Genomic DNA, 25,764 nt, shown 5'->3' with positions numbered 1-25,764 from the left:
GTACTCCCAAAAATCTATTACCAATTAAATTCCAGATTCCCTGATTCACTTATAGTCACCAATGCTTCTCCAAAGCCCCATCCCCATTCAAAATACAGAATATTATTTGTATGCCGATAGTAAGTATATTCAATGATCACTCTTGACTTCACCAAATACTTGAATAGGGTTACCAAATTTACATCCTCACCAGAATTTTTACACTGATGTGTCTTATTAATTGCAAGCTTAGCTTGCCCTATCAAAAAGTTGGCAAGTGTACACTGTTGCTGCCGAGACCTCTTATACCGGCAACCCATTAAAAATAGTGTATTGGTATAAGGGATACCCAACTTTACAATAATTTCCCCTAACAATTCAAACAATGAGCAAAGTCGAGAACACTCACAAAACATATGGAAAATAGTGTCATGTACATTACAAAAGGGACACATTGGTAAAACAGTCTCATTAAGCTTTGAAATAAAAGAGTTTGAGGCAACAATACAGTGCAGTAATCTCCACTGAAGGTCCCCACATCTCTTAGAGATAGGAGGTTTATACAACAGACTCCAAAACAGATATCCCATCAGGAATAGATAAAAAAGGACCTCCATTTAGTATCAGGTCTTTGCTTCAATTGTCCCAGATGTATAGATTAGATTTTTTTGTCACGGGGTGACTATTGGAGGGCGGAACCAAAAGTGCCGGAGACTGGTTCCGCCTGAAGATGGTTTCCGGACCCGATTTTTAGAACACTTTCACTTCCTGGTTTCCCTGACAACAAGAATTTGGGGCTTATCAGAAAAAGGTGCGCAGGATTAATGTGGCAACCCATGATTGGAGGAGAAATGAGGCCGGGCAATATAAATAGACCGGGGAAACACAAAGAGAGGAGAGTCGATTTCCGGGGTAAGCTCCGCTCCGCCAAGGGCGGAATTAAACATCCACTCCTCCGAAGGCGCTGTTGATCCGGGAATCGCTAAAGCGAGCGGAAAGAAGACGGCCGAAGGAGCCGAAAGGAAGGAGTGGAGGCTGTTTATACAAGGAGCCCCGTTGTCACGTGCTTGTGACTGTATTGTTTGGTTGTGGTCCGTTGATGATAGTGTGCCGTGCTGTCTATTGTGGTTGCCACGAAGGATTGGAAGACGAAAGACTGGGTGAAGAAAGAACGCTAAAGTAAGTTAGCTTAACAAGTGAAGCGAAGACGGCGGTTGTTTTGCAACTGAATTTCCCAACGGGTGTGAGTAACATTGTCGCTGGATGGTGTGTATTGCAAACACAAAGTATCACCTGAGCTGTGCTGTATATCACCACGGCCCAACTGAAGAGAGAGAGAGATAGGCGTGGACGAGCCGCGAAAGCCATCCTAGAAGGGAAGCATCCACGTGAGTAGTATTGCTGTTTATGTTGTATTGCAAATACAAAGTATTACCCGGCCTTGTGCTGTATGCCATTCCGGCCCCACTGAAGAGAGAGAGATAGGCGTGGGGGAGCCGCGAAAGCCATCCTAGAAGGAAAGCATCCACGTGAGTAGTATTGCTGTTTATGTTGTATTGCAAATACAAAGTATTACCGGTCCTTGTGCTGTGTGTCATTCCAGCCCCACTAAAGAGAGAGAGATAGGCGTGGGGGAGCCGCGGAAGTCATCCTAGAAGTGAAGCATCCACGTGAGTAGTATTGCTGTTTAAGTTGTATTGCAAATACAAAATATTACCCGTCCTTGTGCTGTGTGTCATTCTGGCCCCACTGAAGAGAGAGAGATAGGCGTGGGCGAGCCGAGGAATCATCCTAGGAGGAAAGCATTCATGTGAGTTCCATTGCTGTCTATGGTGTATTGTAAATACCAAGTATTACCTGTGTTTGTGCTGAGTATCCTTACGGCCCCACTGAAGAGAGAGATAGGTGTGGGCGAGCCGAGGAAGCCATTCTAGAAAGGAAGCATTTACGTGAGTAACCGTGCTGTTTATGGTGTATTGTAAATACGAAGTATCACCTGTTTTGTGCTGTATATCATTTCAGCCCCACTGAAGAGGGAGGAGAGCGGGGGCGAGCCGGGGATCATCGGAATCACCACGAGGAGGTCCCGTGCCTCTTTTCTATCTACTCCTACCCCCCACGAAAGGCCCGTCAACTACCCATACGGCGACCCGGGTCGAGTCCGACTTCGTCCTTAACTCACGAAGTGTGTGTGTAGTGCTGTGGGTGAGCCACTGTCTTCACTTGTGTGTGTGCGCTTATTTCGCTTGCAGTGCTGTGCTGTGTCTTGTTTGACAGAAGCCGTGGTCAAGACTCTGGTAGTTGTGAGGAGATCCAGGCCGTTGAGGTCTGTGGGGTGCGAGGGAAGACGTACGCCAGTCGGGACCCCTTCGGGTGTGCAGTGGTAAAGTTCTCTGCCCCGACGATTAAGGAGGCAGCGGTGAAGCATCTGGACGATCCTAGTGAGTAGACCAGTTCAGACTCGGTTGCGCCGCAGGGCCATTGGGTTGACGGCTGTTAGACGAAAATTACCTCTGCGTGGAGCCTCTTCAAAGGTTCGCCCCGGTCCCGCATCCTTGACGTCGAGAGCGAAGGAGAACCCAGGGAAGCGTTCGGCTCCACGTGTTTGTTCTCTACGTCTGGTTCTCCCCTACCCTTGGAGGCCGTGAGTAAAACACACTGTGTGGGTCCCCTAGGTGCTTGGTCTGCCGTCTACTTCTTGCTTATAAAATAACCCTAGGAGAAAAAAGAGTCTCAGTAATGTATAATCACTTACCTCTGCTTACAGCACGAACCTAGAAGGAAGGAAAGTCTCAGTAATGTATAATCACTTAGCTTTGCTTACAGCACGAGCCCAGAAGAAAGAAAAGTCCCAGTACTGTATAATCACCTACCCTTGCTTACAGCACGAACCTGGAAGGAAGAAAAGTCCCAGTAATGTATAATCACTTACCCTTGCTTACAGCACGAGCCTAGAAGGAAGAAAAGTCCCAGTATTGTATAATCATTTACCTTTGCTTACAGCACGAACCTAGAAGGAAGAAAAGTCCCGGTATTGTGTTACCACTTACCTCTGCTTACAGCACGTACCTAGATGGGAGAAGTGCCCTCCCCCGTACATCACTTGCCTGGACGACGGGTCTGGAAGAGAGGAAAGGGAAGAGGATTAGGCATCTCATTTGACATCGGCTGTTGGAGCCCCCCCGGCATTAGGTGAGATTGGTAACCAGTTCAGTAACAACCTTTTCTTTGTGATCTGCATCCAGGAGAAGAGGAGCGCGCCACGTGTATAAGGAAAAAGACTAAAGACCCTGACCCCAGTCCCCGTGGGCCCACGCATGGAGGCGCACCAGAAATTAGTTTTAACCTACCCTTTCCCCTTTTCCCCTGATTTTAAATAATTTAATAGAGATTTATTTTAAGCATACTTTTACTCGTGTGTCTGGTCATTGGGGCGGCTTTGGGACCTCCTCGAGGTGGAACTAGGAAGGGGCGTGACCCTTTAGATATCTTGGGTCCGCTCCGACCTGTGACATTTTCCCAATGCAAGAAAATACCAAATCCCCATAACCTTTCAGCAAGTTTGTCTGACTTGTATCATCATCAAATTCCCAATCTTTTAGAACCACCTTAAAACCGGGAAACTCAGTCTGAGGAATAAAACCATTCAGAAAACCATTATCAATTAAAGAAGTCAGCATCGGAGGGAAAGAGGCCTTAAAATCCCCAATTAATATCTCTGTTTAATTTTAGAAGGCCTATTTATTAAAGGCCTCATATTATTTTACACTTACTTCAACACATTACCAATGACATTGCATAACATACCACAAAAGAGAAAAGCAAAACTAACCAAAGAATGGCTGCAGGCTTGAACTCTAGAGAGAGAGAGAATGTTAAATAAGAAACATTTGTTTAACATGTTCAACTGAAATATATATCTCTGATTTAAGACTTATGTACTTGTTGGAGAGAGAGAGAGAGAGAGAGAGAGAGAGAGAGAGAGAGAGAGACAGACAGAGACAAAATATTTGTAAGTACATAACAGCAATACCCACCAATTGAATGATCTCCTTTCTTTCCTCAATTGTTTTTCAATCTTTCGATTAAATTCTTCCCGTTCACTAAAAAAGTTATCAGAGGAAGTTATCACTGTTGTGTTGACAAATATTGGTAGCAAAAGGGTGCACTGGGCACTGTGTAAAAATAATTCATATTTTATTCTGACCTGTAATCATATTGAGGACCAGAAAGGAAGACCCGCTCAGCCTCCTGTAATGATAAATTCCGGAGGACAGACAGGGCATATATGATGGACTTTAAAAAATGTTAAAAATATATATATATATATTGTTAAAGCACTACTGAACAGCAAGCCATTACACATGGGTCCATACAAGTAACACTAGCATGAATTTTATACAGTAGATTTTGTATGTGCAGGAGCAGGACACACATCTTCACACTTCACATCAACATGCTCTTATTATCTTTTTAAGTTGAATTAATGTGCTGGCTAGATTAATGAAGTCATTTAACGTTAAACTCAACAAGGATTTATGAAATGAAATATGGCCACGGACTAAGAATGTCGTAGTAATTTATAAAACTAGCACACAAATTTTTAATTCGGGGGAATTAATTATTAATTCAGTTTGCGCTATTTAAACTTTGCATCGTTTAAACGTTATAAAATAAAACTTTATTAAATCGGTACCCACAGTCTGATTGCTGACCATGTCCATCTTAAATGAAGGGTTTTGCTCATCAAGTTGGGTAGTTGTCACAAAAACGTAGAGTCATAGAACTGCGGTCATAAAACTGGGGTCCTAAAACTGCAGCTTCCAGTTGTGCAGGAATACCCTTCTCCTTACGTGCACGCACACAGATGATAGAGGGATGTATCAACAATTCTTAGTTAAGGTAATAACATATTTTTATATTGAAAATGAGTAGACTATTCCTTTAAGGAAACCGATTGCATAAACCATTTAAGTTTTAAAACACATACAGATTTGAGTACTGTGAATTTAAACAAATTGAGTCATATGCAGTTATGCACTTATATTTAAGTTCACACTACTTAAATATAAGTGCATAAATGTAAATTATTTAAGTTCACAGTACTTAGCGACGGCAGTTTTACCCGTGGGAATGCAGAGGTGTCTGGAATCACTCACAAGACACAAAGAGTTGAATTAAGAGCAACTCAAATGTCAAATGTGAGCAAAGCTATTATTAAAGTAGCGATCCATGACAATCGGAGATAAAAATGTAGTTTAGCCTTACAAAATAATTTATTTTCACAAATATAAATTGTATAAAAAAAGTATGCAAGTGTGACTGTAAAATCTAATAAAAAAGGTAAAACAGTTGAAATTGACTCCTGTATTGGATAAAGGATTTATCTTTTTTCAAGATAAATATATAACCTTGTATGAAAATACATGACATGACTATGAGATTATTTCAATGCATTTTGCAAAACATTAAAGGTACAGTAAACTCATTTGGGACATTTATTCTGCAATAGGTCACACAGCTATAAATTAATAAACTATTAAAAACAGTTGATGCAATAATACATTTTATTACAAAAAACTGTGTATTATACTAGTGTGAAAATGTAAAAAAAAACTATATCTAACAAACAAACTCATTTAAAACAGCCAACAGTATAAAACAATAAAATCGACAGATTCATTGCTCTTTAAAGTTTCAAAAAGTTTAAATAATCATCAAAACATCAACAAAATTGTTGGCTCTTTAAGTTGGGTAAGAGCGCCACCTAGTAGATAATAGCGAAAATATAGATTCTCGTAAAAATTCAGTGGGGATTTTTTTTTTTATTAAAGCGATATCTCGTCAATGGTGGGGAAGGAGTTAAGTATTGACATTAAATCAAAATTAAACAACAGATTTATAAGTGAAAATGTTTAATAATAGTACTGACTTAAAGATACAACTCAAATGTTACACTATAAATGCATAAAATAGTAAAAAATACATGTACAAATAACTGTTTCCAATATATATGATATATTGCCTGATAGGATAGAGAACAGAGAAAGAAAGAAAAGTTTAGAAGAAATTAAGGAACTATTGAGAAGCTTAGTTTGATGGCCTGAAGCCCAGAGCTCACGTAAAGAAGAAAAGCATGAGCAGAATACAAGAACAGAGCTCATATAGACCAGCAGAGAGAGAGAAGAAGAAGAAGAAGAACAAGAAGAACAAGAAGAAGAAGAACAAAAACAAAAACAAAAACAAGAAGAAGAAGAAGAAGAAGAAGAAGAGCATATCCAACATTCTCTTTTATCCCTTCCTTGACCGTGTGACCAAAATCAAATTAACATAAAGCCACTTGAAATAGTCGTATCCCCTGAGATATGTTGCCCAATTAGGTTATAAAAAAGGATTAAATACCTAAATCAACATCATAAATGTCACAGATGATGTCACAAGGTGACGATCTTTTGGGGGGGCGGAACCAAAGGTAGCGCCGTAAGAGGGAAAATCGGGGAATTCGATGCACCTGTGCCTAGTTAGGAACAGCGGTTGGTGATTGGAGGACACGCTATACAAGGCAGTACTTAAGGCCAAGTTTAATCACAGTTTGAGGAGCTTTTTGGTGTGTGTTGAAGCGCTGTGTTGTGCCCGTTTGGTGCGCTGCTGGTGGCTGTCTAACTCTCTCTCTCCCTCAGGCTGGAATTGTATGGTGGTGAAGACATCGCGAACCTTAAAGGTTGAGAAGTGAACGGATTACATTGCAAACTGAGACAAAGCGAAAAGGGATTGAAAACGGTATTGATGTGAGTACCAAGATTAAGTTGAAAGCGTCCTGTATATTAACCTGGCTTTATGTTAGATACCTCCAGGAGAAGGAGGGCGGCCCTACCCCTAACATAGCGTGGTGGGTGAGTCGAAGGAGTACTTACCGAAGCAGTCACAACGACGACACCACTAGCTAGGCCGCATATTTCATCGCCAGATCCGAACTAAGCGAAGTGAAGGAAGACGGGTGTCCTTTTTGTACACTGAGCGTGGTGGGTGAGTCTTTGTGCTGTGAAAACCTTTATTTTTGACGTGGTGCTGTATATTGCTGTGGGTTGCTGTGTATTGCTGTGTGTCCTGTCAGATAAACCCCCGCCTTCATACACTTCTTCGAGGGAGGACAAAGAGGCTGCTGGTCCTAGCCTAGTTCAGTACAGCATATGTTGTGAGTGTGCTTCAGTTCTCCAGTAATAGTACGGTGCCCTGGAACGATTCCCCCCCCCCGTCTAGACATCGGGCGGATGTGAATAGTGGCGGTGAAGAGCTGAAGAAACAGCAGAGGTGTGAGTACGATTTGGGGCTATTATCGTTGATGTTTTCAATTGCATAAATACTGTTGTTGCAGAGAGAGAGGTGAAGTAATTCCATCGTCCCGTGGCCTCTACAAAGGGGCGCCCCTGTCCAGAGCTCGAACGCCTGACGGCAGCAAGGAGAGGGCAGCGCTCGGCCCGGTGAGACGGTGTGACATCCCACCCCTCTGCCACCACCGAGCAGTCGAGAGGGTTCGCCCCCGACGCCACGTAGGAACTGCTTACCCCATTGGACGCCTCACAAATTGTTGTAAGTCCGCCACTGCTGCCAGTTGTAAATACCAACCTCCTAAGCCGTTGATTCATAGAGACGGAGCACGCACTGTATCCGGTCGGTCTATGAGGAGCATCTGAGGAGAAATCGAGGAAACCTGTACTTACGGTACGCTGAGTCCAGCCGAGAGGTGAGAGCCATCCAAAGCAAATTAACTGTGCTTTTGTGTCCCAGTTGATACCTGTGGAGAGAGAAGGAGAGAGAGTGAGTGACACGAGGAGAAATAGAGTGAAGCCTGTACTTACGGTACGCTGTGTCCAGTCAAGAGGTGAGAGCCATCCAAAGCAAAGTAACTGTGCTTTTGTGTCCAAGTCGATACCTGTGGAGAGAGAAGGAGAGAGAGTGAATAATCTGAGGAGAAATCGAGGAAACCTGTACTTGCGGTACGCTGAGCCTAGTCAAGAGGTGAGAGCCATCCAAAGCAAAGTAACAGCGCTTTCGTGTCCAAGTGGATACCTGTGTAGAAAGAAGGAGAGAGTGAATTAACACGAGGAGAAATCGAGTGAGACCTGTGCTTACCGTACGCTGAGTTCAGCCGAGAGGTGAGAACCATCCACACTGAATTAACTGTGTCTCTATGCCCCAGCTGCTACCTGTGGAGAGATAGAGAGAAAGTAGTGAGCGGCGCGACAAGAGCTGTGCAAGTACGAGGGAAAAGCCTCCACAAGGGAGATCCAGGTACGCTACCAGAATATTAACCCCCCACACTCATTTGGCTTTTGATTCTGCCTCCAGGAGGAAGAAGGAGCGTGCCACGGATAACAAGATCCAGGCCTGAGCCCCACGCCCCGGACCCCCGTTGCCCCTTTGCTCCCCGTTATTTCCCGGCTGTGGCCCACCTGGAGGGCAAAGCTTGATCTTAGTTTTAATTTCCCTTTCCCCATTCCCCAAGTATATTTTAAATATTTAAATAATAAAGATTGTTTTATACTTACCTGTTCTCGTGTTGTCTGGTCATTGGGTTGGCTTTGGGGACCTCCTCAAGGTGGAAGTTGAGAAGGGGCCTGGCTCTAGTTAAAGCATAGCCAGCCCCTGGGTGTGACAATTATACTGATATTATATTTTAGGTGTGCATCTAAGCATTTTAACTGTATTTTTTTTCAGGGCTTCACAACTAGAAGGAATGAGAGAGGATGTGAGTTATAAAGCAGATATCAATAAATTCTTAAGATTCAAAGACAAGTTATGAAGATGAAGTTTTGTCAACCTGCCAGGAGAGGTGAGGAGTGGTTTACTGGACAGGGCTTAAACCTAGTCCTGTATAAGTGCTCCTCTAGCATTGGGTTAGCAGTTCAGAAGTCATGGGTTTGAACTCAGGGAACACACATACTCATAAATGTATATCTTGTAATGCACTGTAAGTTGCTTTGAATAAAAAAGGTTTATGTAGTCCCAGGTTAAAGGAGGTTGAAGAAGTGACAGTGCAGAAATGTAGGTACTTTTCCTCATGTGAGGACTCTGCATGAAACAGATATAGTTTCTATTGACGGGTAGCTGAGGCAGTATACAAAATAAATAAATTACTAAACAATTTATCAAATTGTGTTATCTTTTTTTGCAGCTGGAGGAAAAGGTTTCAGCACCAGACATTCAGAACTGCTGATTCTTAGTCAAATTGGTTGGTTTTGTTTTAGATTAGATTAGTTTAGATCTGTTGTTTATTGTTTAAAATGAATTAGAAAATATACATATGGCATGTTTTAGAACAAGAGGGGAGGTCAGAATCACATTTTTTTGCTGCAAATAAATAAAGAATTAATCACTTTGTCCTTTTTTATAACTCAATATGGTTACATATCCTGTGAGATACAACTTAGAAAATCCTGAATATGTCCAATATTTAAAAAAATAATTTAAATATGTTTTACTTAAGTCCAGATGATATAATAAATAAATTATATAAAATACAATTCTTGCCTGTTTTAGGGTTAAAACATTAATAGTGTAGAATATATTATTTTATATAATACAGAGATTATCAAAAAGTTTCCCAATTTTGCTGACTTCACCCAGAGGATGACGAGCTGCTGCAGATAAACCACAACAGACACACAACGACATCATGCTGTTCATCTGAGGAAAAGACACTGACAAAACTAACATCTCTATTGTGTCACTTCAAAACATCCAAGAGTTAATGTGCATTTTTAATTGACAGCAGATCATTGCTTACAAGGATAAACATTTCCTTAATATAGTACACTGTCATATTAATAATAAACACACATAACAACACAACAGGCCTGGTTTCTTTGTTAGCGTATGTCCTGTGCAGTCATTTTTATAGGATGTATATTGTGATGTTTGAAGAACCTTGCAGTCCCAACAACACTTACAGTGTTTAACAACAAGACCACAGAGATCATGTATAGATAAAATACTTAACAAAATAACAGTACAACACATTTATCAGACATCATAAAACCTCATAAAGTCTCATAGAAACACAAACCATCAGTCGGATGTTTGACACTAAACAGCAGCAGGGATGAAAACATCGGTGCTTTTATTATTAATCATATACAGTAATGGTGCAAGGGATTTTCCTGGGGATTCTGGACGAGAGGGGAATTCTTCACATAGGCTTTAAAAATGCGCATGGATACAGTTGGGTCAGAAGGGTTTTGATAAAGGTAAGTGAAGCTTTATACTGAAACCTTTATAATAATCTGCACAGTTTATAGAATATAGAGACACATTTATAGAAATGTTTATAGAAATATGTTTTTATTTAAATTAGTAAATTAAATTAAAGATGTTTAAATACATTTCAATTAATGTTAAATGTGAAAATAAGTGTGATTAGGTAAATCTTATGTAAAACACGATTTCATTGTAGGCTATTGGACAAAACCCATTGCGTGACTTTTATTTAGGAAGACGTTTGCTGAGTCATTTGTGCGTTCTCAGATCATCGATATGAAATATCTACACTTAAAATATGTACTGTTTTATGATGGAACATGCTGCCAGTCTTTAAACGTTTATGGTACTTGATTTATAGCTACATTTGTTAAACCTATTTTAGCCTGCAGATTTATTTTGCGCGTAACTACATTTTCCAGAAATAACACACTGCGGAAATGCGCATGGACATCTTTTTTATGATGTGATTTTAAATAAACATTTTAAATTTGATTTACTGCATTTCAATTCTCATTTTTTATTTGGGTTCTCTATTCTGAAATCATCTGACAAATAGGGGCGTGGTTAATGACATTTCAGCACTTCATGAACGGACTGCGACACAAACAGCTGTGCACTTTTGGGGAAAAGCGCGCACAAAAAAACAAGAAAAACCTCACAGTATGAAAAAATCATAAGGTCTTTGGGTCTTTATATCGAGATATATACTTTTACGTGCAAATGTCGGAGAGAAGCAATATATCAGCATCCTGTCTGGGGTTGATGGTTTGGGTACTAGCTTGGCTAACTACACCCGGTCGACTAATGTAGGTTAATTTAAGAACGTTTTCTACTAGCGACTTCTCGTAGAAACTAAAATGTTAACTAAAACACAGTGTATTACAACCATATTACAGCTGTATATTTTAGCCATAGACAATTCTGTGACCCTCATCAGAATACTTCCTAATTATAACATTGAAAGTGTTTTTTGAAAAGCCCTTAATCTTTTACATTGGTATTTAGAAATCATGGTCTATTCGCTGGAATTTCAGTGATTCTCAAAAAGGAGCTTTGGGAATAAATATTTTTGAAAGCAGTTAGTATTTCTAACAATCTTTCAAACTCTTCAACAAATATTTCAATTTTTTGTTTCAGTGTTGAGGAGTGTAGAGAAGAGGACACACCTCTGCTTAAAAACTTGAGGTACAACTTTTATTACGCTTGTTTACATGTCAGCTTTAAGCTTAAATGCACAAATTAAAATAAAGGCTTTCACTGAGTATAAACCTTTAATTGTAAGTTGTAGTGACAGTGAAAAGTCTCATTGCTTCTGTCTGCAGGTGCATGTCTTGATTTACAGCTCCTGATTTACTGTTTGTCTAACAGTTTAAATCTTTTGAGCTGTATGGAGCCTGTATGTGTCTGCCATGCTGTCAAGGTTTTAATTCAAGATCTTAGAGCACCAAAACTGTAGACAGCACTCATCTGGTCTGTCTGGTGTGCGCAGTAGTGGCCAAGAGTGATGTCCGACTTTGAATAATCTTTACTTGAATATTTTATTAAATAAATATATCTTTGCATGTTGTATTGGTGTGTTTGGAGTAAAAATTGAAGCTCAGCTTTTATTAAGAATTTATGACTTGGTAAAAATTACATACAGCACATGCAAAATGTATATTCTCCAAGGCATTTGTCCAGTCGTGGATAAACAATCTTTGTTTTTCCTAATCTTTTATGATCCTTTATTCTGAAAAAGTGACAACATGGGGGGTGCCGTGAGCAAAAACTGCACGATACAGATCACCAACTTGAGCGACGTCTACAAACTCATCAAGCCACAGTAAGTTCATTTGTAAATAAATGTTCATTTGTTTTTACTTTCATATTGTTTGAACTTCCACTGAGAATAAACCAAACAATTCTGACACTACCAAGTACACTTAAAATGAGCAAATGTGTTATTCCAGAAAAATCCTGTTACTTTGTAGAAGTTTATCGACTAACTGTAAACTTCTCTAAGGGTCTACACATCCAGTGGGTACTGCTGTGATCCTCCTCAGCCCACAATCAGCTCCAACAAGACCGAGGTCTGCACATTTACTAAAACTCCAGGCACCACCTTCGGTGCCGTAGGCGTCTTGACCTATGACCTCTTCCACATGGAGAATCAGCTGTGCACTGAACGCATTGCTATTATGTTCTCTGTTCCCAACAACTACAACCTCAACAACAACATAATGGGAGTCGGGGTATTCGAGAATACCTGTGAGTGTGATAAAGCCCTGTACCAAAGCATGTATGAAGGGAAAGATGCCCATGGGAATACAGAGGTGTCTGGAATCATCTACAAGGCACAGATGGTTGAATTAAGAGCAACTATGTCAAATGCAGACGAAGCTATTATTAAAGTAGAGATCCATGACAATAAAAAAATAAAGAGCCTAAAAACATTTAATTTATAGCCCACCTTAATTGTTGCGTAAAAAATTTTAATGGTATAAAATAGCATGCAATTGTGACTTTACTCAAATTTATGATGTTGATTTACGACTTTAAAATCTAATAAAGAGGCAAAATAGTTGAAGCAGAGGCGTCTGGAATCACCTAAGGCACCGAAGGTTGAACTAACTTTGTAAAAGGTGGGCAAAGCTATTATTAAACTAGAGATCTATGACAAAGTGAATCATGAATTCATATCTAAACAAATCTAAATGGTATAATAAAGCATGCAATTGTAACTTCACCAATTTTTTTGATGTAATGACTATAAAATCTAATAAAGAGGCCAAATAGTTGAAATTGACAGAATCTTGTATTTGTATTCTGCATCTTTTACATGATTAGTTTCATAGTGTGAAGTGGTTTAAGCAGGACATGACTATGAGATTATTTCAATGCTTTACATACATACAAGGTTGTTTCACTAAAACCATTTCTTTTCCCACAAATTAAATAATTAAAACCTCAAGTCCGGTCCAATATCATTAAACCTGATTTCAGTTGAACTGAAACACTTACAAACACAATCTGACAATTTAAGAACTGCATTTATTAAATTAACACAGTAAACATGTATACAATACAACATTACAGCTACAGTAAGTCATTTGGGACATTTATTCTGAAATAGGTTACACAAAATATAAACAAATGATCTATTAAAAACAGACTGTGTATTATAGGGGAAAGTGTTAAAATCTATATATCTAACAAAGTAAAAACAAAAACACATCACATGTTTTGGAGTGTTCATGGAGAGCACAGACCTGAAGAAGAGATACAGCATTGACATGACGGTGAGAGTTAAGATTGGCAGAAAATCTGTCCTTGGTACAATAAGGTAGTGTTGTGTTAACTTGATGCACCATCTTAAAAAGAAAGATGCGGCACACAAATAAGTGGTAAACACATTTCTCAAAAGAAGTCACACAAATTTTGTGTCAGTGAAAAACTTGCATTGACATTGTGTTCATTAACTTGTATAGCTTAACAGATGAATCTCAGGCTTATGGATTTAAACACACGCTGAAGTTCCTGCAATGCTTTGTTTGACCTGATGGCATTGGCAAAAACTTGTAACTCCCAGTTGTTGCCTAATGGTTAGAGTCAGTTTGTAACCCAAAGGTCGCTGGTTGGAGTCTCACGGCTGGCAGGTTGCAACAATGGTGGCCCTGAGCAAAGCATCTTTCCCCAAATGTTCCCCAGGTGCAGTGATATCTCTGTGTGCGTGTGAACTACTCACTGGGACGTGTTAAATGCAGAGGTCACTTTCGGGTATAAGCTGCCGTACTTGACAGTCACATCACTTCCATAACTAAGGGAGTGCTTGAGGATGCATCCTAACTTTAAGATCATGTGAGATTCACGTTTGATGCTAACAAGGTTAGGGTTGGTGTAAAAAATTGTTGCAATGCATTTAACGTGACAAAATAATTTCACAAACAGTTTAAACAACTGAGTAATGTCACATGTGAATCAGCCCACCGGATCTGAAGGCAGCATATGGGACAGAGTCTACGACAGATGCAAACGGTACGCGTCGCCTTGAGATTGTCGATACTGGAAGCGTCAAAGCCCCACGTAATCTCTCAATGTTTACTGGCCAACGAAGCTGCAAATAACAGCTAAACAAAGATACGTCAAAAAATGTCAATTGTAAAATTTTATTCATTTTCAAGGAAAAATGACTTGCATAAAAACAATACAGGCAATTAAAAACTAAAAGACCAAATCATCAATGGATGTGATGTCATCGTCAAAAGTTCAAAAATTTTACAAATTAAATGTAAAAAATTAAGACTTTAAGATAGACAGCTAAAATATATACTTTTTTAAATTAGAAATGCAACGATTAAAATTTAAGATGTGGTAACAACTCGATGCTTCCAGCATAGGCAGGCACACTGATTATAATATAATTTCGACACGTCACCTCGCAGCGATCGCATCTGGTGTAGACCAACAGAAGTGGATTTATTCTAGCGGCCAACCTTCTAACTGAAAAACCTGCTCCACTGCTTCCTGAACGTCTTGGACGATGAAGGCCGGCTGGGTCAGGCTGGGATCAAATCGGAAGTCCCGGTGACCGTGAAAAATATGCTGCTCCGTAACCGTCGCGTCAGGGTCAGACGGCACATCCTGCTGTTCGTGGCTGTAAACGCCCGTGCAGACCAGGATAGAGGTGCAGCCCTCGGGTAGACGGTGCTCAAACGAATCTCCGACGGACACCTCTCCAGACTGTTTGACATCGTCAATCACTTCATACTGGAGGCCGGATGGGCTGCTGTGGGCTTGCGCCTGGGCACGGGTACGACTCATGGCTTTGAGGTAACGGTTGTAGAGGTTTGCACCGTATATGTCTGTCATGGGGTTGTCACTATGGGAGAAGCAATTTATAAGCATATTTTTTAACAACCTGAGGTTGAACAAAGTGCCGAACAATGTGAAAAGACAAAAAAGTTTAAACGTTAAAATAAAAGAAAGGAAAAGTTTCAATTATGGTGCTCGGTTTGTTCTTTTTAACGCTGACTTGACTTAAAATAATCTGTTTGTAATGGTATTGATGGCTCAATCGGATTGAAAAGCTTTCACCTTAACACTTTAAATAAATACGATTGAGGTCGGTCGGATGCAAATTTTGATTGCAGTGAAAAGGGGTGGTGTATGAATTTTCTCACTCGGATGGAAAAATTACCTTGTTAACATGCGCAGGAAAATTGTGCTTATGTCTTATATTTACCTCTTATTTACACATTACATCACTCTCATCACACAAACATGCAATAGCAAGGCGATGGAAACACACATTAATTGGGTCACAAGCTGTACAATATGCCGTTTTCACGCGTTTCATAACATTGTATAAAGCAAAAAAAATTGCGTTGCGACTTTCATAAACTGTTTTCTTTGCCTATAACTGAAAATTACTTAAGAACAACTTTCTCCAACTCAACTCTGAACATTTATCCTGACCGTGGGTTCACACCAGACGCGTTTGAGGCGTCAAATTCGCATTTACTGCGTCTAGTTTGCTGCTTGAACATTTTGAGTTTACTCGCTTAATTTCGCAAATGAAATTCTAGTCATCAACACATTCACGCGGAAATTCGCGTCATGGGAGGGGCTTCTGCAACTCCGCTCGCTTCCTGTTATCATGTCACTACTAGAGCAAGCTCCTGATTGGTTAACGCGGCGCCTTTTTCCGCCAAAGTAAAAAAATTTTAGCCCGCGCGTTTCCTGCGGCAATGCTCTAGACGTGTGAATGTGGCAGAATCCCGTCTACCGCGCCACCAGATCTCCAGACGCGCATCAACGCGTCTTTACATTTACTTATCACTCGTGCTTGATACCTCTATCGCGGCTGGTCTGAACGCAGCAAAAGACAAAGCGTGAACTTAAAGAGAGATGCTATGCGCTGCGTTGCCAAGTCCTCTGCTTTTTGTTCGGATTTGGGCAAGTTGATTTTTTCCTGCAGGTTAAAGATGACAGGATTTCATTTACAAGTTATACAGTCCCTCCAGAAAACGTGATTATGCGATCGTATGATTCAATGCATAATCAGCCAAAGTCCACATATTTATGCGGGGGGGCGCATTTTTTCAAATACGCCACACTTTCACCGCATAAATTGCAGATTTCCCCCTGCAAAATATGCAGGGCTTGCATGATTTCAATCCTCGCATATATCTAAGCAGGGGAAAAAGTTGAAAATTGTTGCATTTACTTCACACAAGCGCTGCCATGTCCCCTGTTGCCATGGGAATGTTAGGAAGTGACGTAATTACGCAACGTGAACATCTTTGAAAATCTGAAAAAACTGCAAACAATTTTTGCAAATTCCGAAAATTTTATCACATAAAATTGCATAAATATCGTGCATATTCCATTGAATTTTTTTTTAGAAAACTTGCCGCAAGATCAAGGATTTTTGCACGTAACAATTAAATTTTTTTGTTTTTTGATATGCAAATCTGGCAACCCTAGCTGTGCACTTGCACAGACGTTTGGTAGGGATTATATAGAATGTACATGTAAACAAACATTACAATCAGATTTTAAACACTTTTGCTGCGTTCACACCACATGCGGTAGAGGCGGCAAAAAATGCACTGTTCGCGCGTAGTTGGACGATTGAAACATTTGAGTTTACTTGCTTCATTAGCGCGTGAAATTCTAGTCATGAGAGACATTCACGCGGAAACTCGAGTCATGGGAGGGGCTTCTCCGACTCCGCTGAGACTTTGCTCGCTTCCTGTAATCACGTCACTATAATAGCAAGGTCCTGAAGGACCTAATCTGCCGAAGTTCAATTTTTCAACTTGCGCATTTCTCGCAGCAATGCTCAATTTGCGCGCCACGCAATGCCTAATCACGTCTTCGCATTGACTTAACATGTCAACCACCTCTACCACATCTGGTGTGAACCCTACATTACACACGCGTCAAATGAACCAAAGCAATGAAATACAGTCAACGGTCAATAAGTTGACATACAGTATAAAGACTCACCAATGGCATAAAGTCTTTCAATAGGTCGGGTCCAGCCCAACTTTTTTGCCTGTTCTCTGATGAGCACCTCGGCATAGTTGTAAGTCACCAAACTGGGTTTTCCAATAAGAGCTTCATATTTTAGCTCACAGCCGGTTATTTTCTTATAGATATTTTCCAGACAGACGAGAAACATGCCGTGACCAAATCTAATGACAGAAACATCAGTGGTCATCAGTCCTCATCTTCTAAATGCATATATATATATGATTGAAATAACCGAGCGTTACCACTACTAACCGTGGGTTCTTTGCCTCGGCCATCCACAGCAGATCCATATTACAGGCCAGTACGGGGATGTGAGGGTAATTCAGTGATGTCACAGGGTTTCCTGGCCTCCCATTGGTCAAGAGCACATCAGTAATCAATTGTAAGTTGGTCTCCCACCTGACAGGCTCACCAAACAGGACTACGGCTGAAATTACAGGCAAATTACAGATCAGACAGACAAAACAAAGTGTTAGTAAAGAAAGTGAAGCAGTGGGTTGACTTACCTTCAATTGGTGGTAAATACTTAGATGGGGGATTCTGTGACATAATGCATACATCATAAAGTCAGTGAGGGTCAGAGGTTTGGGCAGAAACTTCAAAGTAAAGATAAAAACTACCAGTGATGTATATTATTAGAAATACTTCTCCTCACCAATTCTTTGGGTCTGCGATTGTGATCCACCGTGTCCAAGAGAGGATGAGCTTCCCGTAGCATATCAATGGTCACAACGTTCTTAAAACCTAAACTGGAGTTTATTTTGTCAAGGATTAACTAGATATAAAAGAGAACGTAAAAACACATATTCTATGATATGACATGTTTAGATGATGTGTAAGGTTGCAAAATGAGTCAGATGTCAAGGAAGTGATACTGTCTGTTTGTATTATTTACCCACATTTTTTCAAATAATTTCCTTTAATTCCTTATGTTTCCAACTTGGAATATTTCCAAATTTCCTCATCTTAACAACCCTAATGATGTGTGATGGTCATCAACATCTTCAACAACATGCCACTACAAGATTTTTACGTTTTCAGAAGGAATGCATGATGCTAATATGATGCAGGTGGTTACCAAGCTGTTGCTAGGGTGTTTTTTGGGTACTTCCTTATTTAGGTACTTTATTTATTCTACGCCTTTCCAGCATCCATGGCTATATTCATGGCGAGAACCGGTCAATCGATACAATCAAGTCAATCCAGTTTTATCCAGACAAGTTAATCCAGACACAGGTTGGGGAGGGACAATTTGGTATCTCCAATTTGCCTAACCTGCATGTTTTTGGCTTGTGGGAGGAAACCGGATTATCCGGAGAAAACCCACGCTGACTCAGGGAGAACATGCAAACTCTACACAGAAAGGCCACCTGACCTAGCCGGATATTTTTGTCTCTATATGTTGTGCAGATCCCTCCTATAATAACTAGGAGGAATATCCAGGTTTTTTTAACTGTTTAAGCCCATCCATGCAATAGCATGCATGATGTGTTTTTATGGTTGCAAAATTTTCAAAAATGTTCAAGGCTGGAAATGTTCCATGGGAATTATCAGGAATACATGGGAATAAACGAGAATTAATGAGAATAAACTGGGAATTTGAAAAGAAAATGCAGAGTTACCTATAACAGGAAATTTAAATATAGTTTAGAAAAACTAGATTTAATGCAGATTTAGTTAAATCTCTACCCTGCACATTCCTCAGTCACATGCACACTGCTTTTACTGAAGGCCCATTAAGGCCACACCCCATGTGTACTTGCATTCTCCCATAATATGGACAGATCATTTCTTGAATCCTGCACCCAAAATAATGTCAAAATGTCCATCTTTGAACTTATTAATGTAAATTACATACATTAAAATGTTTATTTAAGTTTGTATATGATATAGTCAGTGTTGGGAAAAGTTTACAATATTAAAAGTAATGCTTACGTTACTTTTTTGTTACTTTTCATGGAAAGTAATGCTTGCGTTACTTTTTAGTTACTTTTCATGGAAAGTTATGCTTGCGTTACTTTTTAGTTACTTTTCATGGAAAGTAATGCTTACGTTACTTTTTAGTTACTTTTCATGGAAAGTTATGCTTGCGTTACTTTTTAATTACTTTTCATGGAAAGTTATGCTTGCGTTACTTTTTAGTTACTTTTCATGGAAAGTTATGCTTGCATTACTTTTTAGTTACTTTTCATGAAAAGTAATGCTTACGTTACTTTTTAGTTACTTTTCATGAAAAGTTATGCTTGCGTTACTTTTTAGTTACTTTTCATGAAAAGTTATGCTTGCGTTACTTTTTAGTTACTTTTCATGGAAAGTTATGCTTGCATTACTTTTTAGTTACTTTTCATGAAAAGTAATGCTTACGTTACTTTTTAGTTACTTTTCATGGAAAGTTATGCTTGCGTTACTTTTTAGTTACTTTTCATGGAAAGTAATGCTTACGTTACTTTTTAGTTACTTTTCATGGAAAGTTATGCTTGCGTTACTTTTTAGTTACTTTTCATGGAAAGTAATGCTTACGTTACTTTTTAATTACTTTTCATGGAAAGTTATGCTTGCGTTACTTTTTAGTTACTTTTCATGAAAAGTAATGCTTACGTTACTTTTTAGTTACTTTTCATGGAAAGTAATGCTTACGTTACTTTTTAATTACTTTTCATGGAAAGTTATGCTTGCGTTACTTTTTAGTTACTTTTCATGGAAAGTTATGCTTGCATTACTTTTTAGTTACTTTTCATGAAAAGTAATGCTTACGTTACTTTTTAGTTACTTTTCATGGAAAGTTATGCTTGCGTTACTTTTTAGTTACTTTTCATGAAAAGTAATGCTTACGTTACTTTTTAGTTACTTTTCATGGAAAGTTATGCTTGCGTTACTTTTTAGTTACTTTTCATGGAAAGTTATGCTTGCATTACTTTTTAGTTACTTTTCATGAAAAGTAATGCTTACGTTACTTTTTAGTTACTTTTCATGAAAAGTAATGCTTACGTTACTTTTTAGTTACTTTTCATGGAAAGTAATGCTTACGTTACTTTTTAGTTACTTTCATGGAAAGTAATGCTTGCGTTACGTTTTAGTTACTTTTCATGGAAAGCAATGCTTACGTTACTTTTTAGTTACTTTTCATGGAAAGTAATGCTTACGTTACTTTTTAGTTACTTTTCATGGAAAGTAATGCTTACGTTACTTTTTAGTTACTTTTCATGGAAAGTTATGCTTGCGTTACTTTTTATAGTTACTTTTCATGGAAAGTTATGCTTGCGTTACTTTTTAGTTACTTTTCATGGAAAGTTATGCTTGCGTTACTTTTTAGTTACTTTTCATGGAAAGTTATGCTTGCGTTACTTTTTAGTTACTTTTCATGGAAAGTTATGCTTGCGTTACTTTTTAGTTACTTTTCATGGAAAGTTATGCTTGCATTACTTTTTAGTTCCCACACAAGCGTGTACGCATAGAGTGCATAATGTGACTATGTTTAGTTTAATTCAATACATCATTTTTTTAATCAAATTAATTAAACTAAAAAAAGTAACTTGCATTAATTTTTTGAAAAAAAATTACTCAAATATTAATGTGTACATTTATAAAGTAATGCGTTACGTTACTCGATCAACTTGAATGGAAACTGAGGAGATAAGGATACTTGTGTGCGACATCTACAATGGGTCCCTGTCCAGACACCAGGACGCACATGTCGTGAAACTGAGTGAAAATCCGCAGAGGACTGTGAGACAACATGACCTGGTCTGGTGACACCTGTTTAAAGAGATCAAAAACACACATCCTAAATATTGTTATGCATAAAATAGTATGCATAAAATGTTAAAATAAGCAAAGGCAATCTGATAGGTGTAAATACGCGCCATCAGATGAGACTCACATCCACCTCCAGAAGATGAGAAAGATGTTTTGCTTTGGTTTGTCGCATACTGTTCCCCGCATTTGTCACAAACACCACAGGAACCTTGTAGTTTCCGTTCCCATCCACCAGGTTTCTGAAACACTGTTTAGCAGCAGGGATGGGCGTCCGCCCGCGTACCAATACTCCATCGATGTCAAAGAGAAACCCAAATAAACCGTGCTCTGTTAACACACATGATACGAATAATTTCATTGTCCTCAAAGCAAAAATAACGGCAAGTTTTAGTAGGTAGTGATCATTAAAAACACTTGAATACAAGTCTTTTTGGAGAAACTTGATGTCAACCTTAATCAAAGACACAATGAGGATGATGATGATGGACTGAACCTACAACGTTACCAACCCAGAACTTTAGAAGGGACATTTCACAACAAGACTTTTTTAAAGGGGACAGAGAATGAAAAAACATTTTACCTTGTCTTTGTTGAATAATGGTAGTCTACCCACATTCACAAGTGCTAAACATGCTAAACATCTCAGTCTCATAGATATTCCTCTTTTAGAAATGTCAGCCAGAAAACAGCCATATCTGAAAAACTGATGCCATCATATGACATCACAGGCATCTAACTGCACCTCCACTTTAAAATAAATGGCTACATTTTTTGAGTGGCAGCAAAGTCAGCCAATCAGTAATGAGATTGCAAATTAAGCCAGTAGGGGGAGCCAAATAGGTGCAAAACCACTTGTTTAAATTCCTCCTTCTAATAGAGCTTTTTGAGATAGGTTTTTAGGAAGCTTCTAAGGCATTATAGACCCAAACAATTTTTTTTGTCTACATGTCACATCACAGAACAAGGATAAATACTTCGTTCAATCATTCTATGTCACCTTTAAGATGTAAAACAAATATTTGCTATCAATACATAGAGTACATGTGTAGTTTGAGCTAAAAAAAATACCCCACAGATCATTTATTATAGAATGTTAGGTGTAAGCAAAAATCTGCCGTTTTGGGGTGTGTCCTTTTAAAGTTTCAGTAAACCAAACCAAACATGCTCCGAACCAATGATTCGAAATAAAAGATTCATAAATGTTTCAAAGTCGCATGACATCAGAACAAGTCAGACGTAATTCGGACACTTTTTTTAACCGGCTTTCATCTCGCACGATCACCAGTGATCGATTCTGTGAAGAATTTGCTCATCTCATACAAGCATATTTCACACGCTTGAAGAGAATGGTTTACCAAAACTAAGTGACTAGGTTGATATGACCCCTTTAACAACACCAGCCCAAAGTGATGTATGATTGTTTTGAAACAACACACCCTTTTACCCTTTGCCCTTTCATTTCGTGCAAAAGAAAGGTGAAACTTTGACTACAACCCCTTGTGTTATTTAGGGGAACATGACATGGCAAATAATTATAGGTTAAAGTTCACGTGTATTCAATGATTTAATGATCTCAAGCTCTTTCTATATTGTTTGCCTGTTTCACTAACTGATAAGCTGCCTAGCTAGATCACAAATGCTCGCATGTTTGTCATTTCATGCGCGTGCAACCAAAAAATGCTATCTAGGCAGCTTAACGTTACTAAATGTTTACACGGAAAAATCACACAAACACATGACCCCATACTCATGAAAACATAAGCCCTGTTGTGTCTGCTCTTTCTGCTAGATCGTTTATTACTGGTTTATGTTTCCTTTATGATGGTTTCTTAGTAAATATTAATAAAACGCGTGAACTCACTGTGCTGTAGCGGCGTATCATCTGCGCAGAATTAGCAGCACGATTCGTCATTTTCCTGCTCGCTTTCATGCCGCTCCATGCAAGCTTAAACACGCTCAAACGAGAAAACATCTCGGCCATCCTCGTACAGCACAGAGATAGGGAAACGAAACAGTGATTTCTACACTGACCCAAGCATAACCACTTTAGTACTGCTAACCATTAGCTCGCATGCCGTCAATAACCACCAACCATGTTTTTCTAGTGCTACAAGCCAACGCTGTTGATCCGTGTGCTGCTCTTCCAAATCAATCCTCATATGAGGTGTTTATGTCAGCAGTAGTGTGAAACAACGGCAGAAGTGACGTCATGCCACTTCATGCGGCGCCACAAGAACTGACAGGCGGGTGACGTCAAATACCGCGAGAGCGACTCGATTTAGACTTCTCTGTATGATTTCTCGAATCGCTCTCGCGGTATCTTGACGTCATATCATCCGCCTGTCTGCTTTCCGGCCCCGCATGAAGTCGAATACGTCTAATATTTGCGCATATTCTACGCGGCAAGGAGTTGCACAAGACTCCCCCCGGAGTCGGAGCAGCTCAAGATTTCCGGGTTGTGACACCGGTGTGTTTTGAAACCGAAAACACCTGTCGGCTGTCCACTTAGGTTTCAAAACACGCCGATGTCACAACCCGGAAATCTCGAGCTGCTGAGGGGACAGAATTGCTCATGAAAATTGAAATAATGGTTAAAGCATAAATTATTTTAATGTATGAATGAGTAATGTATTGTCATTGAAATAAACAAACATTAACAACCTTTTTATCAGAGGTGGATAGTAGACACTAAGTCTAAGTTACATTTTCCAAGCATCTGTACTTTATCAGAGTGTTTGTCTTGGGAATTTTTTTAATTTAAGTTAAATACTTAGATTAAATACTAAGTACTGCCCACACCTGCTTTTAATTATACTTTTATTAAACAATGCAATATACGTTTTGATTAATAAGTGAATGAAAGCCCCTTTAAGGCAAGTCTGATGTATAAACTGCTAAAATAAAAATTATTTTTCTGTAGCTTCCAGATGAAAAAACAGTTAGGTTACAATAAATTTTTGTGTTAATAATATCAATGCTATGTTCAAATCTAATTTTAGATTGTGGCAGTTCAACGTAAAGAAATATGTGTTTGACATTATGTAGCGTTGCGCAGGCCTACATGTCTATGACATCAAGTATCGCGAGATCTAGTCGAGAAACCATACGGTGCAGTCTGCTCTCGAAGCTCTCTCACGGTACTTTGATGTCATAGGCACCTAAAGTCTACACACCCTGACGTTATTGTTATTGTTTTTATTGATTGGTAGAGGTTACTCATGTGATCCAAGTTGACCCTTTAATTTAATGCCAGCAGAGTTTGATATCGTGTACACTGACATTTGTACACTTGACAAATAAAACTTGAAACGCTAAGCTGCTGTCTTTACGAGCAGATAAACCACAACAGACGAGCAGTGACATCTGGTCTTCATCTGAAGAAAAGACTGTGTCACTTCAAAACATCCAAGAGTGTCTTAAATGTGCTTTTATTTATGCATTTTTATTGACAGCAGATAACAGGATAATCATTTCTATAATATTCACATTATGAAAATACAAAGGTCATATGAAGAATAAACAAACACATAACAAAACAACTAGCCTGCTTCCTTTGCCCCTGATGTGCAGAAATATTTTAAATGATAATGTGATGTTTAAAGAACCGTATTGTAGTCCAAACATTTACAGTGTTTTACAACAAGACCACAGCGATCATGTAGATAAAGTACTTAAGAAAATAACAGTTTTATTTCTAAAATCATACGGTATGGTTAGTAGACTAGTCGATTGATCTTAGCACCTAAAGTCCCAATGAAACAAAAACTGACTATTCTTTTTTTTATGTAATATTGCATATTATATGTTTATTATAAACAATTCATCCATCTGAGTCTTTTTTTATTCATGTGCTCTAATAAACTTTAATCAAATTTAAAAAATGTTGTGCCAATCATTCTTTAACCCCGCCCAATCGTACTGTGAGTCTGTTGTCATCAAGTGCGAGTGATTTCCATGTTAAGTCAATGTAAAGACATGTTGACGCGCGTCTGGAGGTCTCGCGGCATAAATGAGGCGTTTAGTGCGACGCGCTAGACGTGATTCCGCCTCATTTGCACGTCTAGTTCGCGTGAATGGCGCGAATTGAGCGTTGCCGTGGCAAACACGCGAGTTGAAAAATGTTGACTTTGGCAGACAAAAGTGCCACGTTAACCAATCAGGGGCTTGCTCTAGTAGTGACGTGATTATAGAAAGAAAGCGAAGTCGCAGAAGCCCCTCCCATGAGACAAATTTCCGCGTGAATGTCTCGATGGTTAGAATTTCATGCGCGAAGGAAGTGTCTTAACTCAAACTGTTCAAGTGGCAAACTAGGCGCGGTAGACGCGATTTTGACGCCTCAGACGCGGCTGGTGTGAACCCACGGTTAGAACGACTTTACAAACATTCAATATTTTCATGTGCGTTTTACAACAACAAAATCTCACGCAGCAGTGCTTTATGGGCTAGCCTACTTATGAGTCCCTATCTGCTTTATAAATGCGGAAATGTGATCTTATAAAACGACTCGTAATTGTAACACGCACATGCTTGTTTTTTATTTTTAGTTCAATAATCTTTACCTGCTGTGCATATAATAATATTGGTAATAATGATATTGTTTAATGACTTGAATAATTATGTTGCGAACTCTCTGCGGCTTGCATCTACAATCATCACATCTAACATAATCCGGTCGCAAAAAGATTTTTATTTACTCAGTTTCATGAGTAAATAGTAAAACTAGAACTTTTAAGAAGCCATTCACAAGTTGCA

The 25,764-nt window shown here is 39.1% G+C and overlaps 2 protein-coding genes and 1 long non-coding RNA gene across 5 annotated transcripts in view; 1 reads left to right on the top strand and 2 right to left on the bottom strand.

Moving 5' to 3' along the window:
• The window catches only part of hdhd5 (haloacid dehalogenase like hydrolase domain containing 5), a 49,793-nt gene extending 26,584 nt beyond the window's left edge, over positions 1-23,209 (bottom strand). Inside the window, exons 1-8 of one of the 3 annotated variants that reach the window (XM_073868997.1) lie at positions 22,862-23,209; positions 21,137-21,337; positions 20,900-21,012; positions 17,912-18,005; positions 17,763-17,796; positions 17,509-17,683; positions 17,230-17,417; positions 13,389-15,098 (exon numbers count right to left, since the gene is read on the bottom strand). In XM_073868997.1, the coding sequence (XP_073725098.1) occupies positions 14,695-15,098; positions 17,230-17,417; positions 17,509-17,683; positions 17,763-17,796; positions 17,912-18,005; positions 20,900-21,012; positions 21,137-21,337; positions 22,862-22,993 (1,341 nt within the window). In that variant the 5' untranslated portion in view covers positions 22,994-23,209 and the 3' untranslated portion in view covers positions 13,389-14,694. Of the gene's footprint in view, positions 1-13,388; positions 15,099-17,229; positions 17,418-17,508; positions 17,684-17,762; positions 17,797-17,911; positions 18,006-20,899; positions 21,013-21,136; positions 21,386-22,861 lie in introns of those variants that run through there. The other 2 variants (XR_012370126.1, XM_073868996.1) reach the window with 2 other exon arrangements.
• Positions 3,778-4,340, bottom strand: LOC141364198 (uncharacterized). Its single transcript, XR_012369844.1, has 3 exons — positions 4,187-4,340; positions 4,017-4,082; positions 3,778-3,836 (listed from the first exon to the last, which is right to left on the bottom strand). It is a non-coding gene; the product is annotated as an uncharacterized lncRNA (long non-coding RNA).
• Positions 11,966-12,999, top strand: LOC129434372 (conoporin-Cn1-like). The gene is made up of 2 exons (XM_055193302.2): positions 11,966-12,061; positions 12,242-12,999. Exons 1-2 carry the CDS (start codon positions 11,985-11,987, stop codon positions 12,681-12,683), a joined length of 519 nt encoding a protein of 172 aa, XP_055049277.1. The 5' UTR covers positions 11,966-11,984; the 3' UTR covers positions 12,684-12,999.
• Positions 23,210-25,764: the final 2,555 nt, after the last annotated feature.

This window comes from Misgurnus anguillicaudatus, chromosome 6, assembly GCF_027580225.2.
Source record: "Misgurnus anguillicaudatus chromosome 6, ASM2758022v2, whole genome shotgun sequence".
NCBI lineage: Eukaryota > Metazoa > Chordata > Actinopteri > Cypriniformes > Cobitidae > Misgurnus > Misgurnus anguillicaudatus.
Note: the sequence above shows the minus strand (reverse complement) of the source record. Positions and strands in the feature narration are given on the sequence as shown.

What these genes read in the sequence shown, in the direction of transcription:
- LOC129434372 (XM_055193302.2), top strand. Translation starts at nt 11,985, where the DNA reads ATGGGGGGTGCCGTGAGCAAAAACTGCACGATACAGATCACCAACTTG. An exon ending in TACAAACTCATCAAGCCACA is followed by an intron (nt 12,062 to 12,241) that starts GTAAGTTCATTT and finishes AACTTCTCTAAG; the next exon opens with GGTCTACACATCCAGTGGGT.